This window comes from Phocoena sinus, chromosome 3, assembly GCF_008692025.1.
Source record: "Phocoena sinus isolate mPhoSin1 chromosome 3, mPhoSin1.pri, whole genome shotgun sequence".
Classification (NCBI taxonomy): domain Eukaryota; kingdom Metazoa; phylum Chordata; class Mammalia; order Artiodactyla; family Phocoenidae; genus Phocoena; species Phocoena sinus.
In genome coordinates this window covers 5,327,451-5,345,917 of record NC_045765.1, presented here as the reverse complement: position 1 = coordinate 5,345,917, position 18,467 = coordinate 5,327,451, and the positions used below count along the sequence as shown (strand labels likewise).

General features: G+C 45.3%; 1 protein-coding gene across 5 annotated transcripts in view; it reads right to left on the bottom strand.

Annotated features, from left to right (window-relative positions):
* VAV1 (vav guanine nucleotide exchange factor 1) overlaps positions 1-18,467 on the bottom strand; it is a 50,455-nt gene that overhangs the window by 23,720 nt on the left and 8,268 nt on the right. For all 5 annotated transcript variants that reach the window (XM_032626828.1, XM_032626831.1, XM_032626832.1 and 2 more), the window contains exon 2: positions 73-189. In XM_032626828.1, the coding sequence (XP_032482719.1) occupies positions 73-189 (117 nt within the window). The remainder of the gene's footprint in view (positions 1-72; positions 190-18,467) is intronic.

Genomic DNA, 18,467 nt, shown 5'->3' with positions numbered 1-18,467 from the left:
CATGGAAATGAATTGAAACCCAATCTTTGGGTTCTCAGTGTCCAGCTCACAGGCAGCTCAGTCCCAGCTCACCTTCCCGAAATCCTGCACGTCAAAGAGGTCAAAGGCCTCAAAGAGCTCACTCCGCTTGAGGCCAAACTTCTCATAGCAGGTAGACAAGAAGGTGCGAATATTCTTGAGGCACAGGAACTGTGGAGAGATAAATGAGAACGGACAAAACATAATGGGACCGGGGAGAAGCTGACCATTGGCCATCTGGCTTGGGGACTGGCGCAGAAGAGGAAAAAGAAAGCACAGCCCCCCCACCGAGTAAAGATCAAGCTGTACCTGAAGCCACTATACCCCTGAATCCTTTTCTTTATTGAGGTAAAATTCATAAGATATAAAGTTAACCATTAACAGATAACAAAATGTGGTGTATACATACATTTGGAATGTTACTCAGCCATTAAAAAGGAATGAAATTTTGATTTCTACTACAACACAGATAAACCTTGAAAACTATGCTAAGTGAAATAAGCCAGACACAGAAAGATGAATATTGTATACCACCTACATGAGGTCCCTAGAATAGGCACATCCATAGAGACAGAAAGTATGGTGGTGGGTAACAGGGGCTGAGGGAGACGAATAGGGAGTTCGTGTTTAATGGGGACAGAGTTTCTGTTGGGGAAGCTGAAAAAGTTTTGGACGTAGTGGTAACAGTTACACGACATTGTGAATGTATCAAACGCCACTGAATTGTACACTTACAAATGGTTAAAATGACAAATATTATCATTTTATTAACATATCAGTCATATATCTTTATATAAAATTTTATTTTTATAATTATAAAATATATTTATATCATTTTACTTATATACATATAATGATAAAAATTATGTATCGTTTACCACAATAAAAAAGTTTAACCATTAACCATTTTATTTATTTTTTAATTAATTTTTACTGGAGTATAGTTGATTTACAATATATATTTACAATATATATGTATGTATGTATGTATGTATAACTGAATCACCTTGCTGTACACTTGAAACTAACACAACATTGTAAATCAACTGTACTTCAATTTTTAAAAATCCAAATTGATAGATAGATAAACAAACAAATAAAACAAAATGAGTAAGTCCATAGAAGAGCTGAAATTTAACTCCAGGATGGTGTGAATCTGGAGCCAGTTTTCTTGACTATAGCTTCAATGCTTTGCCTTGCATGCAGTGGAAACCAGCATGAGCTCCCGCCACGTGCTACCTTCCCAGCACTGTCTATATATTGTTTTAAATTTATGTATTTTTAAATAAAAATTGTATATATTTTTATATATTTATATATTTATATATGTATATATATGTATAAATATATATATGTATTTTTATATATACATATATATGTATATATAAGGTGTGCAACAGGACGATTTGATATGTTTATTTATAGTGAAATTACTACTACAGTCAAGCTAATAAACATATCAACCCTTCCCATAGTCGCCATGTTTTTGTGTGTGATGAATGCTGTTGAAATCTACTCTCTTAGCATATTTACGGTGTTACTAAGCACAGTCACCACGCCTGTACCCTAGACCTCCAGACTGACTCATCCTATGTAACTTCAACTTTATACCCTTTAACCGACGTCTGCCCATTCATTTCCCTACCCCCACCCCAGCCCCTGGTACCTGCCCTTCTACTCTCTGCTTCTATGAGTTTTACTCTTTCTATATAGAGAGATCAGCTCACCAAAATTAATTTAAAAATTAAACAGGACTTCTATGGTGTGTGTGATTCAGATACATATTTTTTTTCAGATTCTTTTCCATTATAGGTTATTACAAGATATTGAATATAGTTTCCTGTGCTATACAGTAAGTCCTTGTTGGTTATCTATTTATTTTTATTTATTTATTTATTTTGGCTGCATGGGTCTTCGTTGCTGCGCGGGCTTTCTCTAGTTGTGGCGAGCGGGGGCTACTCTTCGTTGCGGTGCGCAGGCTTCTCATTGCAGTGGCTCCTCTTGTGGCGGAGCACGGGCTTAGGCATGTGGGCTTCAGTAATTGTGGCTCACGGGCTCAGTAGTTGTGGCTCACGGGCTCTAGAGCACAGGCTCAGTAGTTGTGGCACACAGGCTTAGTTGCTCCGTAGCATGTGGGATCTTCCCGGACCAGGGCTCAAACCCACGTCCCCTGCATTGGCAGGTGGATCCTTAACCAGTGAGCCACCAAGGAAGTCCCAGTTATCTATTTTATATACAGCAGGGTGTATATGTTAGTCCCAAACTCCTAACTTATAGAAATGTTTTTATCGATTTAAATGTTTCTTTGTGTTCCTAGCTTCTTGAAAAGTTTTTGTATTTGCTCATTTTATTGAATCAGGAACGGATGTTGACTTTCCTTAAGTGATTTTAAAGATCTGTACAGGACGATCATGTGTATTTTGTTCTTGATTCTATTAGTGTAGTGAGTTATATTAATCGAATCCCCAACATAAACCTTTGATTCTTTCTGAATGACTCTAAATTTTTCTCTGCATTTGAAAAAGGTAGAAATGAGTCACATGTTATCTATGGGCTCTAAAATGTAAGTGTAAGACCCTGGTTATAATTTTACTCAGTGTCATTAATTCCTTTGTATCTAAAAATTATAGATTTTTGGAGGCTATTCTGCCTCGATATTTGTGGATGCTTTTGCTAGCACGCATGTGGCCACATTTAAGTCAGGTCAGAAATGATTAAAATGGTGAATAAAGGAAATTTATTTTTAAATTAAAAAAAATACATATATCATATTTATATGAGAGGTATCATGGAATCCTTGCAACAATCCTGCAAAATAATTATGATCATTATCCTTGTTTTACAGATATGAAACTGAGGCAGGGACAGGCAGCTGGGGTGCAAACTCAGGCAGCTGCATTTATGAATCAATTCAAAACACACTGTTCTTTGTATCTGTGAATCTCACACTTTCATCTTCAGAGTGTATCTTCTTCTCAATTACTGCCACATCCACAGCCTACCTAAGCCATTCTATGTGGAGCAGGGACTTTAAATTAACTTTAACATAAATTAATGTATTCAAGGAGAGAACATCCTACTCTCAAAGGAAACCAGGATTGAGTGCTATAAGCAGAAGCCAGTGTAAAACAAATATGATGTAAACAGTGTTATACATCACATTTATTAGCTGGATCCTGTTGCTTGCCCAAGGTCTGTTCTGTCAAAAAGAGATTAGCAGCTATGACAGATGCATAAAAGACACAGTAGCAATTCAACATCCATTTATGTTCAAAGAAAGAGAGGAAGAAGAACTCTTGGCAAAGTAGGAATGGAAAGGAACTTCTGTAACCCGATAAAGAGCATCTTGAAAAAACCTTCAACCTTTGTCTTAAGTCGAAAGCAAAACATTATACTTCAGAGCGAAATGCTGCAGAGATTTTTTCTGAAATAAGAACAAAGGCAAGGGTGCCCGCTGACCATTCCTATTAACTATACTAAAGATCTTAGCCTGCGTTGTAAGACAAGACAAAGAAATAAAAGGAAAGACAGAAAAGAAAGAAATATCAGTACGATGCTCAGTTTTGCAGACACTACGATTGCCAACATAGATAAGCCCGAAAGAATATACACGTAAATAACTGGAATTAATAAAATAGCAATGCCACTGAACACAAAATCAACACACAAGGTTTATTGCATGCTGGCACATCAGCAGCAATCAATCGGAAAATGTGTCTTTTTTTCAAGATTACATTTGCAAAGTTTTAGAATCAGCAAAACAAACCTATGGTGATAGAAATCAAATCAGTGGTTGCTTCTGGGGTGGGGAGGGTGGTAGAGATTGACTCAGAAAGGCCACAAGCGATAGAAAAGTTCTGTATCTTGATAAGGGTATGGGTTGCACAAGGGCACATGCTTGCTAGAACTGATTGGATGGTAGCTTGAAGAACTGAGTATTTTTGTGTATGAAAATTGGACTTCAACTTTAAATGGATAGCATTTCCCATCGCCTAAAAAATGTAAAACAAACAAGCGAACAAAAAAGTTGATTAATATCTAACACATCTAACAAAAGAAGTACAAATCCTATATGGAATAAATTATAAAATTTTACGGAAAGATATGAAGGAAGATCTAAATAGGGTGAAATATATACTAATTCTTATCTAGAAAGACTCAGTACTTTTAAAATTTCAGGCTTCTCCAAAATTGAGCTATAGATTCAATGCAATTTCTATTAAAAGCCCAGAACGGTTTTTCACTGAACATCTTTCATGTGACCATCACTGAACTCCAGGGCTTTCTCTCAAACCTACTACCTTCAATCCCTGGAGCCAGTAGGAATATCCTGGGATGGTAAAGTAGGGAACAGGATGGAGAATAAATTCCCAAAGCATACAAGAAGGGAATTCCCTGGTGGTCCAGTGGTTAGGACTCCACGCTCTCACTGCCAAGGGCCTGGGTTCAATCCCTGGTCGGGGAGCTAAGATGCCTCAAGCCCCAGCAGTGCAGTCAAAAAAAAAAAAAAAGGATACGAGATTGCCTTCTTCATACCCTATTTTCCCCTGTTGTCTGCAGGCAGACAGAAATGATGCTGAGACTCTAAGGGATAGTAAAGTCACAAATGAAAATAGTCTCTGAATCACCCCATGAGAGAAAAACCTCCCACCTGGTACCAGGAGGAACATTGGACTACTACGTGAACAAGAAATACATTTCTATTACATTAAGTCACTGAAAAAGCTTATTTGTTACAGCAGCTAGTGTTATCCTAATACAGTAGCCTTAAGGGCCAGAGTCAGCTGTGGTCTGTTGGATCCTCAGAGGCCCCATGACTGCCCACTCCAGTTCTTCTTGTAATTGTTTCACTAATTACACACATGGAAATAAACAAATGGCTGGAATCTGGGCTAAAGACTCCTCTCATATCTGCCTGGTGAACTCCTACTCATCCTTCGAGGCCCATCTCCAACATCTCTTCCCCCATTTCTCCACCCAAGTGGAATCCTCAACCTCATTCCCCTACCCCAGGATCCCTTAGTATAATGTCTCTCCCCACCCCAGGCCTGACCACAAGGTCTGTGACCTGCTTTGTTCCCTCCACCAGAAGAAAGCAGGGCCCAGAGTTGGGGCATCTCTGGAGCCTGGATGTGGTGGCATGTAGTAATGCCCAATTAGTGTTTATTGAATAAATAAACAACATGGGGATAAGTAGAGGAGAGTCTGGACTTCTTTTCCCACCCGGGGTCAGGTTTTCAGAACAACGCACCGCCCTTTCATTACCATTAACTTCTTCATTTACAGCTGCGGAAACAGGTTCCTTCATCCATCAGTGGGCACTTCAAACTGAATAGGTTCAAGGCGGACATCGTGGCTACTTTAAACCCACTCCTACCCCAGGCTCTCCATCTCCACACAGAGACTCAGCTGAGGAACCCAGGATGATTCTTAACACTCCCCAAGCAACATAATCAAGTTAGATTATGTTTATGGATTATTTTCTCCAAACCAGGAATGCATCTAAGTGTTTTGCAAGTATCGGTTCATTTAATCAGTTCGAAAAGATACATGCACCCAATGTTCACAGCAGCACTATTTACAATAGCCAAGACATGGAAGCAACTTAAATGTCCATCAACAGATGAATGGATAAAGAAGATGTGGTACATATATACAACGGAATATTACTCCACCGTAAAAAAGAATGAAATAATGCCATTTGCAGCAACATGGATGGACCTAGAGATTGTCATACAAAGTGAAGTAAATCAGACAGAGAAAGACAAATACCACATGATATCCCTTATACGTGGAATCTAAGAAAAGGATACAAATGAACTTATTTCCAAAACAGAAACAGACTCACAGGCTTAGAAAACAAATGTATGGCTACCAAAGGGGAAAGGTGGGGAGAGGGATAAATTAGAAGTTTCAGATTAACAGACACACACTACTATATATAAAATAATCAACAAGACCCTACTGTGTAGCACAGGGAACTCTACTCAATACTTTGTAATAACCTATATGGGAAAAGAATCTGAATCCCTTTGCTGTACACCTGAAACTAGCACAACGTTGTAAATCAACTGTACTCTAACATAAAATTAAAAAATTTTTAATTCATTTTATCCTCCCCTTCAAGTCAATCAAGAGGTACTTCAGATTCACCATCCAAACTACCTCTCAATCCAAGCCCTTCTCACCATTTCCATTGTCAAATCCTAGAGCAGACACCACCATCTCTCACCTTTGTGACTGTATTAGCCTCTTCAGTGGTCTCCCTAATTCATGTTTCACCCCTCCCAGCCCACCTCCACACAGCAAATCTGACCATGGAACCTTGCCATGGTCACCCATCGACCTCAAAATAAAGTTCAACTTCACCGTGGCCTGCAAGATTTGGTCCCTGTGGGATTCTGCAAGAACTATCTTTTTTCTCATGCTACCTCCCCTACCTCAGCTCCAACTTGGCAAAGATGGTTTCCCCACCCCAAATGCAATATATTTAATGTTTTCTTGCCTTATGCCTTGTTCCCTCTTCCTGAATGCCCCTTGTGATCTTTTACATGTAGATTTCAGCCCCTACCATCTAGAAGTGGAGTCTATTTCCCCATCTCCTGTGTCTGGGCTGCTCTCATGACTGACTTTGGCCAATAGAAAGTAGCGGAACTCACGTTGTGTGAGTTTTGAGCTTAGGCAACCAGACCGCATGGCAACCTCTGCTCTCTCTTTCTTGAAGCACTGTTGCCAAATGAAAGAGCTCCGGCTAACCTACTGGAGGATGAGTGGCAAGGTGGAGCAGAGACCAGCAGGTTTTCGGAGGCTGCAAGGAGGCAGGAAAACACCTGGTCAGCTCCCTTTGGGGTCCGTGGCACCTCCATCCGTCCAGTCGGGGGACTCTAGTGGTCTCTCCCTTCCTTTCTCTCTTTTCCTTTATTTTTGTTACAATAGACTTTATTTTTTAGAGCAGTTTTAGCCTCACAGAAAAACTGAATGGAAGGTACAGACTTCTCATAACACCCCTCTACCCCAATGCATGTGTAGCCTCCCCCATTACCCACATCCCCCACCAGAGAGGGTACATTTGTTGCAACCGATGAACCTACATGGACACATCATCGCGCAGAATCCGAAGTCGACATTAGGGTTCACTCTCGGTGTTGTACATTCTATGGATTTGGACAAACGAATAATGACATGTGTCCACCATTATAGTATCATACAGAATATTTTCACTGCCCTAAAAACCCTCTGTGCTCTATGCATTCAACCTTCCCTCACTTTAACCCCTGGCAACCCCTGATCTTTTTACTGTCTCCATAGTTTTGCCTTTTCCAGAATGTCATAAAGTTGGAATCGTACCGTACCTAGCCTTGCACATTGGCTTCTTCCACTTAGTAATATACGTTTAAGGGTCCTCCATGTCTTTTCATGGCTTGACAGTTCATTTCTTTTAGCGCCAAATAACATTCCATTGTCTGAATGTACCAAAGTCTATCCATTCACCTACTGAAGGGCATCTTGTTGGCTCCCAAGTTTTGGCAATTATGAATAAAGTTGCTATAAACATCCGTGTTCTGTATGGGCCGTACATTTTCAACTCCTTTGAGTAAACATCTTTTCTTTTGAATTAAACATTATCATTACATTTCAAACCCATGTGCAATAGTCTCTAATCGCATGCCCTTCTTTCCCTCCCCACCGGTAACTCCTATCCAGAAATGGGTGTGCGTTGTTCCCATCGGTGTCCGCGTTCTTTTACTACACATGCATGTGTCCACAAACAATATATGGTGTGGTTCTGTTCTGTTCCATGCCCCTTGCCTTTCTGCCCCGCCCTCTCCCTGCCTCTCTACAGCCTCATTTCCCAAAGTTGTCTCTGAAGAGTAGCTAGGTGAATCAAAACTGCCTGCAGGGGCCAACCCCTGCCCTCCGGAGGCTCCAGCGCTTTGTAGGAGGAACCATTTATTGAGAACTAAGCCTTTTCCAAATCTTACACTAGGAGTCTGACATGCACAGTTTTGTTTGTTTGTTTGTTGGCCGCATGGCATGCAGGATCTTAGTTCCTTGACCAGGGATTGAACCCACGTCCCCTGCAGTAGAAGTGGGTTCTTTTTTTTTTTTTTTTTCTGTAAGCGGGCCTCTCACCGTTGTGGCCTCTCCCGTTGCGGAGCACAGGCTCCGGACGCGCAGGCTCAGCGGCCATGGCTCACGGGCCCAGCCGCTCCGCGGCATGTGGGATCCTCCCGGACAGGGGCACGAACCCGTGTCCCCTGCATCGGCAGGCGGACTCTCAACCACTGTGCCACCAGGGAAGCCCTGGATTCTTAACCATTGTACCGCCAGGGAAGTCCCCGACATGCACAGTTTTGTTTAATTCTCCCAACAAAGTTGCTACTGAGATCTAATAACTAATAATGTTATTAGTTGCAGGCTCTAATAACGTCTGCCCTTCCAGTTATCCAAACCCAAAACACTGGAGTGGCCTTGACTATTTCTCTCTTACTCCACTGCCAATCCAATCCATTCCAAAATCCTATCCGTATATATTCAAAATATACCCAGAATCCCACCCACTTCTGTCCACCTCTACTGGTCCAAGCCACCATCATCACTCCCCTGGATAACTGTGATGGCCTCCCCAGTGGACTCCTTGCTTCTTCCTCTTTTTGTTAAATTTTTTTTTGGCCTCGCAGCATGCGGGATCTTAGTTCCCCAACCAGGGATCGAACCCGCGCCCCATGCAGTGGAAGCGGAGTCTTAACTACTGGACCACCAGAGAAGTCCAGGACTCCTTTCTTCTGTTCCTGGGCCCCTGTAATTTATTTTCAACCCAACAGCCAGAGTAATATTGTCAGAACCCTCCCAAGACAATCCACCCAGATACAAACCCAAGTCCACTCTGCAGCTCACAAGACCTGCACAACCTTTCCCTGTCACCTCCCTGCCCTCACCTCCTCCCTATCGTCACTATGCCTAGAACATGTCAGACACGATTCAGCCCCAGGACCTTTGCATGGACTATTCTCTTCTTCTTAGAATGTCCATCCCCCCATTAACCTGGTGCCTCCCTTCCTTGTCTCTTTTGGGCTTTTGATGAAATGTCACTTCTCAGGGAGAACTTCCCAACCACTCTATTTAAAATCGTAGGGACTTCCCTGGCGGTCCAGTGGTTAGGACTCCGCGCTTTCACTGCTGTGGGCCCAGGTTCAATCCCTGGTCCGGGAACTAAGATCCTGCAAGCCAAGTGGCGCAGCCAAAAAAATAAAATAAAATAAAATTGTAACACACGTGTATTTCACTTATTTATTTTGTTATTGTCTGTCTGTATCCCCCCACCCCACCCCTCCCACACACACTAGGACATCAGCTCCACGAGGGCAGGATTCTCTGTGTAGCTGGTTCACTGCTGTAGCCTCAACACCTAGTACAATGCCTGGCACACAGTAGGTGCTCAAAAGAAGTTGGTGAAGGAATGAAACCCCATTTGACAGATGGGACAACTGAGGCTCAGAAAGGAGATATCCACTTCCCAAGGATGCACAAGTAGAAATGGGGAGCCAGATACCAGCTCTCTGCGTCCAGAGGTCACACTCCTCACCCGACCTCTTCAAACCATGCCAGGCTGCCTCATGGTGCCACGTCACAGGTGGCATTTGGGGGGGGTTCAGCACATAACAGGAACCATATGTACCACTCTCCAGTCCAGCAGCCTTTGCAAGGTCATGGGCTGACTCCAGGTTCACCAGGGACAACAGAACAGATGGCCCTGTCTGGCCTAGGGAGGAAGTTCCCCGTTGACCTCAGGAAGATCAGCTGAGACTTAAGACTGCTTCCCCCCAGTCATGTGACACCTCAAAGGGGGAAAGGGGGTATGACTCATTAGCCCCCTGGCTGGAGTAGGGCCAGCTAAAGCAAGGGGCTCCCTCCGACAGCAGGAATGACAGAGGTTAGACCACTAGAAGGCCTAGTGGTAGCCTGAAGTGTGGGTGAAGTTGGCAAAGGACAAATGTAGGAGGGGCATGGGAGACTATTTCCTCCCTGTTGGGAGAGGGGGCAACCCCCTCAGCTGGCTCAGAACCTCAGAGTCGGGCTGGCATCTTGCCCATATGCAAATCAGCACCCAGACACTTCCCCTTTGCCTGCAGTTCCCCCAACATCACAGCCCCTGCCCCAGACAAAGAAAGAGCTGGAAAGTTTGGCCAGTTCACCACCCTCTTTCAGGGAACCAGTGTGCAGGGACAGAGGCCCCTTTGGGTGGTGGAGATGGGGGGACAGGAGATGGGGGGCATGGAGCAGGAGAGGGAACCCAGAGCTGAGCCCATGAGTGCAGGAGCCAGCTTCCCCACACCCACCCCAGCCCCAGGGAGCCTACCGGAAACAGGAAATGCCTGTTACCAGGGTTTGCTCAGGGGAGTCGAGAAAGAGGGGCCCTCTGTGTTCAGCCCTTGCAGCCCCTTAATCTCGAGGTTGCAAAACTTCGTTCTGCAGACCAGAGAGGGTGGGTGTGCTGTGCATCCTTTTCGAAGCCTGCAAACAGAGGTGCAGAGTATAAACGCCCCTTCCTGGCCTTCAAAACCCACCCTGCTCCCGCCGTCTCTCTCCTCTCCCCTCCCCTCCCACCCCAGCACACGCTCAACATCTCACTGCCAGTCCAGGGGGTCAGACGTACAGAGTTTGACTCCGAGCCCAGCCACTGCAAGCTGAGGGACCTTGGATGGGTCACTGTACCTCCTGGTGCCTCTGTTTCCTCATCATCACCATGGGAATAAAAATACTCACTGAATCTCCACTCTAGGCCCCGGCCTACCATTCAGGGTCATACATTCATCCAGCAAGCATGTATCGAGTGCCTACTGAATACCAAGCCCTGGGACCTGTCAGCAGCCAGACAGAACCCTGTCCCCACAGAGCTTACAGTCTAGTGGCAAGACAGATGCTGAGCAGAGAGGCACATGGATCACTGGTTGATCACCACTGTGGTAAGACTGCATGTGAAAAAGCACGGAGCCCTGTGGGATCTGGTTAAGGGGGAGATGAGTCTGGTAAAGCCAAAACTCAGAGACGAAGCAAAGAGAAGAAGCAGTCCAGGAAAGAAAGCCTTGCGCACAGCCAGTGGGGAAATGTCAAATGGTGCGACCACTTTGCAAAAGCGGTTTGGCAGTTAACAAGCTAGGTGTGCACCTCCTATATGACCTATTCCATCCCCAGGCGTTTACCCGACAGAAATGAAAGCAAGTGTTTATACAAATGTTCAGAGAAGTTTTATTTGCCAAAAAGTGGAGGCAACCCAAACGCCCATGGATGGGAGAACAGATAAGCAAACTTAGTAAGTCCATGCAATGGAATACTACTCAGCCAATAAGGAATAAAGAACTAAGACACACAACGGTTCAGTGAATGGCAAAAGAGTTATGCTGAGTGAAAGGATCAGCCTCAAAGAGTACATATCTATGCTCCCCTTGATATAAAACTCTAGAAGATGTGTAATAAGGAAGAACAAAGCTAACTACATATTGGATCTGTTTCTTTTACTCTAGCCCTTGTATAATTGCCTTTGCTACAAGTTAAGAATGTCGTCTGTAGCCTGAAATATACAAGATAGCCCATTCTCAAGGCTCTGACCTTTAAAGGTATTACACTTTTCCATTCATATGGAGATAAAAGTTGTTCAGAGAATAATGTTAATCTTGTTGGAGGTTTCTAGGAACATTGTGACCTAACCTACGTGGACAGCTGCAAAAACAAAGGATTCTGGCACCAAGAAGTTTGCAGCAACCAACCACACCCTCTCCCCTTTTAGTATAAAAGAAGCCTAGGGCTTCCCTGGTGGCGCAGTGGTTGAGAGTCCGCCTGCCGATGCAGGGAACATGGGTTCGTTCCCCGGTCCGGGAAGATCCCACATGCCGCGGAGCGGCTGGGCCCATGAGCCATGGCCGCTGAGCCTGCGCGTCCGGAGCCTGTGCTCCGCAACGGGAGAGACCACAACAGTGAGAGGCCCGCGTACCGCAAAAAAAAAAAATCTAGCTCAGGGAAGATGGTTCTTTGGGACACAAGTCCATCTTCTCACTCTGCTGGTTTTCTGAATAAAGCCGCTATTCCTTGCCCAAACCACCCATCTCTTGATTTATTGGCCTGTCATGCAGCAATCGAGTTTGGCCTTGGTAACAGATACAAACTAATCTATAGTGACCAAAAGCAGATCTGGGATTGCTTGGGAATGGCAGGTGGGGCTTAGGTAGGAGGGATTACAAAAGGGCAGGAGGAAACTTTTGAGGTGACAGATATGTTCACTCTCTTGATTGTGGGGCTGGTTTCACAGGTCCAGTATGTCAACATTTATCAACTTGTGTATTTTAAATATGTCACTGATTGTATGTTAATATGGCTGTTTTTAAAAAGCCAGCAGGAGACCAGATTCCTGCTGTGTGTGTTTCCCTAAAACTAGGAGCTTTAGAGGAGCTTTTCAGGGATGAGAGGATGGGAAGAAGGAATACTGTAAGCCACCATTGGTCAATAATGCAAAACACACTCCCCTGTCCCATTTTTTGTCCCTACCCTTGATAAAACAAAATAAGTGAGACACAAATATATGCTTTTTCTGTCCAAATAAATCTTACTTTAGAGTGTGAGGTGGGGAAAAAGTGTTCCAGGTGAAGAGAACAGCATACAAGGGGTATCTGCTCATTTAGCCACCCCTTCATTGATTTGGCAAATATTTATTGAGCATCTATTATACTCCAGGTACTGGTTTAAGTGCTGGGAATACAGCTGTAAACAAAAGAGATTCACATCCCTGCCCGTGTGAGGCTGACATTCTGGCAGGAGACAAACAACAAGTGTGTTACATGTATATATGTATATATATATATATATATATATATATATATATATATATATATATAGCTTGTTAGAAGGTGGTAAATATTAAGCGAGAAAAATAAGATAAGGGGATGGGGCATGCCAGGAAGGGGTGCGATTCTAAATGAGAGGGCCAGGGAAGGCTCATGGAGAGAGTGACATTTGAGTAAAGACTTGAAGGAGGGAATGATCTGGGTAGGTGTCTGGAGGAAAAGCATTCCAGGCAGAGGGAACAGCCAATGCAAAGACCCTGAGATTGGACCCTGCCTGGTGCTTTGGAGGAAAAGGTTAGAGACCAGTGTGGCTGGAGCAGAGTGAGAAAGGGGGAGTAGGAGGGAGTGAACCAAAAGTGGTATCAGATGCTGATTTACCAAAACCAGGGCCATGTGATCAAAATGGGGCAAGGGTTGTCATGAGAGCATCCCACCATCCTGCCATATCTCCCGGAGTCCCAGAGAGGGAAGCACAAATGATTGATGCCTTTGGAAGCTTTTTCTTCAACTCCCCTACTCAATCACAGATCAGACGGAAGGCAACAGCCCCACATTTCTTGGGGTGCTCACATGCTGCACCCATCTTGGGGTCATTCTGGGTCCCCCAGGCAAACAAGCACAAGACAGCCACCCCAAGGTGTAGTTCTGGAAACCCCGTCCTTTGAGGAGTCATGAAGTCACTGTGGTGTTCTTTCTGGACCAGAGGGAACTTGGGGGAAGCTGAGGATGGACTCATGGGAGGCAGGTCTCTGATGGGCTGTCCGGAGGAAAGGCAATTAGCTGTGTGCTTGGGGCCTGTGACAGGGGAGTCCTAAGAAAGGAGATCTGGGTTTGATCTAAGACTGAGCTAAACTCCAGAACAAGCAAAGCCATTAAAGCTTAGGAGGACTCTGCCACAGGAAGTAAAACCATTGCTTATCATTGATTCTCAGGCAAATAGTAGGAACAGCAGCTTTCTTTAACTGAGATAATACACTGAGCTCAAAGAGGCAGTCACTTCCTCAAGGCCTGCTTGCTCTCAGATCCTACCTGCCCTTCCTTTGCTTTGCTCTGTATCGAAGGGAACTACATTTCCCAGGTTCCTTTGCACCCTGGCTTCCAGGTAGTTTCAGCCAATGGGAGGCCCAGGCAGCAGACCAGAAGGTGGGACGAAGAGAGAAGCCAGGATATCTCTCCCTCTCTTATTCTGCCTCTCCAGCAGCAAATACACACCTCCGTGGTCTCAGCTCCCTGAAGACAGCTCTTGCCCAAAGTTCTAGCTCTTGTTAAATGGTTCTGGCCCCTGGCTCCTGGTCACACTACCTCCTTCTATTTTTTCTCCAGCCTAGTGGCTACTCTCTGGGTTACCTTAGTATCACCCGTCTCTTCTCAGCAATCCCATCGTCCATTAGCCAATTCCCTGAATTAAATCCTCTCTGTTTGAAAGACCTGAGATGACTTCTGCTTTCCTGGCTGAATCCTGACCAGGAGAACCAGAAATCTGAATCTAAGACTATCTCCGTAACCACTAGAAAGGCTCATATGCTCCCCCCAAAAGAGGCAGTATTCTTATAGTGCTTGTGGTCACAGGTTTGGGGACCTGGCCACTTGCATTCAAATCCAAGCATAGCTACTTATTCACCTGAGCAACTTACTTAAACTTTCCACGTTTCTGTTTCCTCATCTGTGAAATTATGATAATAACAGGTAACCGATTATGCTTTCCAAAGATGGCCACAAAAATATCACCAATCCAGTGTACTCTTCTGCACTGTGACTTGTCACACCCCCCTCAAGAGATGGAGTTTGATTCACCTCCCATTGAATCTAGCCTGGTCTTAGCGACTTGCTCGTCACTGAGAATGCAGCCAAGTGCACCGTACGATTCCTAAGTAGGTTAGAAGAAACCCTCCAGCTTCTGCCTTGGTTCCTTGAGAAACACTTGCTCTCTCTCCACGCTCCTTCTCAAAACCCCAATCGCCATGTTGTGAGGAAGCCCAAGCCACATGGAGAGACCAGGTTTCCAGGCAACAGCCCCAGCTGAGCAGAGCTTCAAGTCATCCCAGCCCAGGCACTCAACAGGGGAGCGAAGAATCCTCCAGATGATTCCTGCCCCCAGACATTCAAGGTTTCTCATCACAGAGCTGACAAACCATCATCACCATGCCCCATCTGAATTCCGGACTCACTGAATCTGTGAGAAGGATAACATAGTTATTGACATACATCACTTAGTTTGGGTTGGTTTGTTTCACAGTAACAGATAGCTGAAGCACAGAGGTACTTTCTCCATGAGTTTGCTGTGAAAATCAAATGAGTGCATAAGTTGTAAGTAAGTAGAACAACACTTGCACGTAGTAAGTGCTCAGTAAATGGGAACTGTTTCTGTTGTTATTCATTATACTCTCTGAACCTATTCCCATCCACTTCATTAAAACTGTTCTTTTCATCTTAAAAAACAAGAGTGGATATATGTATATGTATAACAGATTCGCTTTGCTGTACACCCGAAACTAACACAACATTGAAAATCAACTATACCCCAATAAAAATTAAAATAAATAAATAAATAAAATTTTAAAAAAACTATTCTTTTCAAAGTCCCAAGACCTGGATGTGGATACGCTTTGCTCTTTGGGTCCCTTGACACTATGCCCTTCTGGCCACTTGACACTACAGCCCTATAAGTTAGGGACTATCCTTACCCCCTTTTCAAAGAGGGGGAAACCAAGTCACGGAGAGGTTCAGCAACTCACCCAAGATCCCCAAGTCAGGATCGGCACCCGGACCCCCAGGCAACCGGAGTCCACGGCCCTCAAACAGGGTTTCTCAGTCTCAGCACCATTGATAATTGGGCGGCTGTCCTGGGCATAAGACAACATGTAGCAGCATCCCTGGTCTCTACCCACTCGATGCCAGGACCACACCACTCCATCCAGTAGTGACAACCAAAAACATCTCCAGGTACTACCAAATGTCCCCTTGGAGGACAGAGCCGCTTGCCCCACCCCCAGTTAAGAACGACTGTGCTGTGGCCCGGGTTCAATCCCTGGTCGGGGAACTGAGTTCCCACAAGCCGTGCCACACGTCAGGGAAAAAAAAAAAAGCCGCTGCAGTAACCACCACGCTGGGCTGCTTTCTATCTCCAGGGTCACATGGCCCAATCAGAACTCCCCAAAACCTGTTCCTCCCCCAGGCTTCCCATCTCAGCAAATGATACCCCCACTCATGCGGGTCCCTAAGCTACAAACTTCAACATCATCTGACCTCCTTTCATTCACTCCCAGGCCCCCTCCATCCAATCTGTTAGCAAGTCTGATCAGCTCAACCTCCAAAATGGGAGTCAGATCTATTGTCCCCAGCTCCTCGTCCAAGCCCCCATCACTTTTCCCTGGGACACCTTCATCAACCTCCTCCTCCCAGGTCCCCTTACTGTCACCTCTATTGCCCTTAGAGTCCAGTACCCACAGAGCAGCTTAAAACACTCCAAGACTTCCCATCATATTTAAATCCCACACACATCCCCACAGCCACCTCCAGTGAAGTGCCTTCCTCCCAAACATCACTTCCCTCTGCTCTCCCTTCTCTTGCTCACCTTCTGCCAGCAGATCCTTCATTCTCATCCTCCTGCCACAGGGCCTTTGCACAGCCTTTGTCCTCCCTGCCCCCATGCTTCCCAGAGCTGGTTCCTCATCCCTCAGCTCTCAGCTTTCCTTGACCATCCTCCAGAAGCCTGCCCCCTTTGTTCTTCTCCATCCTGACCCCTGGCTTATTCTGTCTGCAGCGTTTACTACTGTGTTTCATTGATTTGCCTGTTTACTGTCTGTTGCGGGTTAAATGGCAGACCCCAAATAGATACATCCACATCTGATCCCTGGCACCTTGGTGAGTGTGATGTTATTTGAAGAAAAAAAAAAAGGACTTTGCAAGACAGCATTAAGGACGTCAAGGTGTGGAGATCTTTCTGGATTATGAGACAGACAGACACAGAGGAAACAGCCACGTGAAGATGGAGGCAGAAGCTGGAATAACGCAGCCACAAGCCAAGGAACGCCTGGAGCCAGCAGAAGCCGGAAGAAGCAAAGATCGGATTCTCTCCTATAGCCTGGAGATGGAGCAAGATGCTGCCGACACCTTGTTTTCAAACCTCTGCCCTCCAGAAGAGTGAGACAATATAGCTGTTGCTTCAAGCCACCCAGTTTTTGAGACTTTGGTACAGCGGCCACAGGAAACAAAACACAGGCAGCCTTCTCTCCCACAAGGCCATGAACTCAGGAGAGCAAAGAGGAAATCTGTGGTGTTCTTTCCCATCACCCCAGCCATCTGCACAGCGCCTGTTGCCGATGATAAAATAAATGAATGCCTAACTTGAAGAAGCTCTCAATCTCACCTTCACCCCAGCCAGTAATTGTTCACTTCTCTTTGGATTCCACCCCATCCCCCCAACCCCGCCCACCCACCTCCCCACTCCCCTACCCATCCCCCACCTCCCTGGACACAGGAAACTCACTCCCTCCAAAACAGTGGTTCTCTCGGGGGCAATTCTGCTCCCCAGGGGACATTTGGCAATGCCTGGGGACATTTTGTGGTCACTACTGGGGTGGGGGGAGAGTGGGTGAAGGTCAGGGATGCTGCCCAACTTCCTACAATGCACAGGGCAGCCCCCAAGACAGAGAATGAAGCCCCAATTTCAGCACTGCTGATGCAGAGAAACTCTGGACTCAATTTATTGATAGTACTTGATGCCAATATAAACATCGATTGATCGATTGCCTCCTAACATCTCTTCCCCGTTCTTCTGGTAACAGTCCCTCAGTTTCCCAGGTGAAACAGCCCCTCCCCGAGCCTAGCTCCTTTGGGTAGAGTCGACCCCGCCCCCAACTCCAGAAATAGGCATGTGACCTGGCCTAACCAATCAGACCATACATTCTCCCAGGCACAGCAATTGATTCAGAACTGAACATGTAACACCCCCCCACCAAACATTCATGTCCAATGAAAGAGAGATCTGGGGTTTAGAAGCCATTAAAGCGACCCTCCCATTTTCCATGGGACACACAATTGTGGGAATAAAAATTTGGTATATCTGGGCACTCTCGTTTGCCTCCATGAGGGGAAAGGATGACTGAAAATGGAGGGAAACACCACAAAGAAAGCAGAGTTAAGAGATGGAGTGCAACGGGGAGAGAGGAGAGGGTTCCTGAGATAGCTCCTGAGCTCCTGGATCCAGCCGGACCTGAAGGCATTTCCTCCCAAGCTTTTCAGTTATATGAGGTAATATTATTTTTGACTAAGCCAGTTTCGGTTGGGTTTTCTGTCACAAGATCTAGGACTCTTGCTTGAAACTTCTGCAGACTAAGTTCAGAATTTCCTCAGACCTTAAACTTCTCCAACTGAACGTCCCTTATTTCTTCCACTAAGGGACCTGACTCTCATGTTCCTCTTAAAGCCCAGGTCTCAGAACACCATCCCTGAGATCAAAGGGGACAGTCCATCTCTACAGTGTAGTGAGATCTTTAAAAGCCCAGCTATGCCCATCCAACACACCCTCTGGTCCTGCCCACTCCCTGGCACCATTAATGTTAGCAAGGGAGACAAACAGAACTTTGTCTTTCGGTCCCTCAAATATTT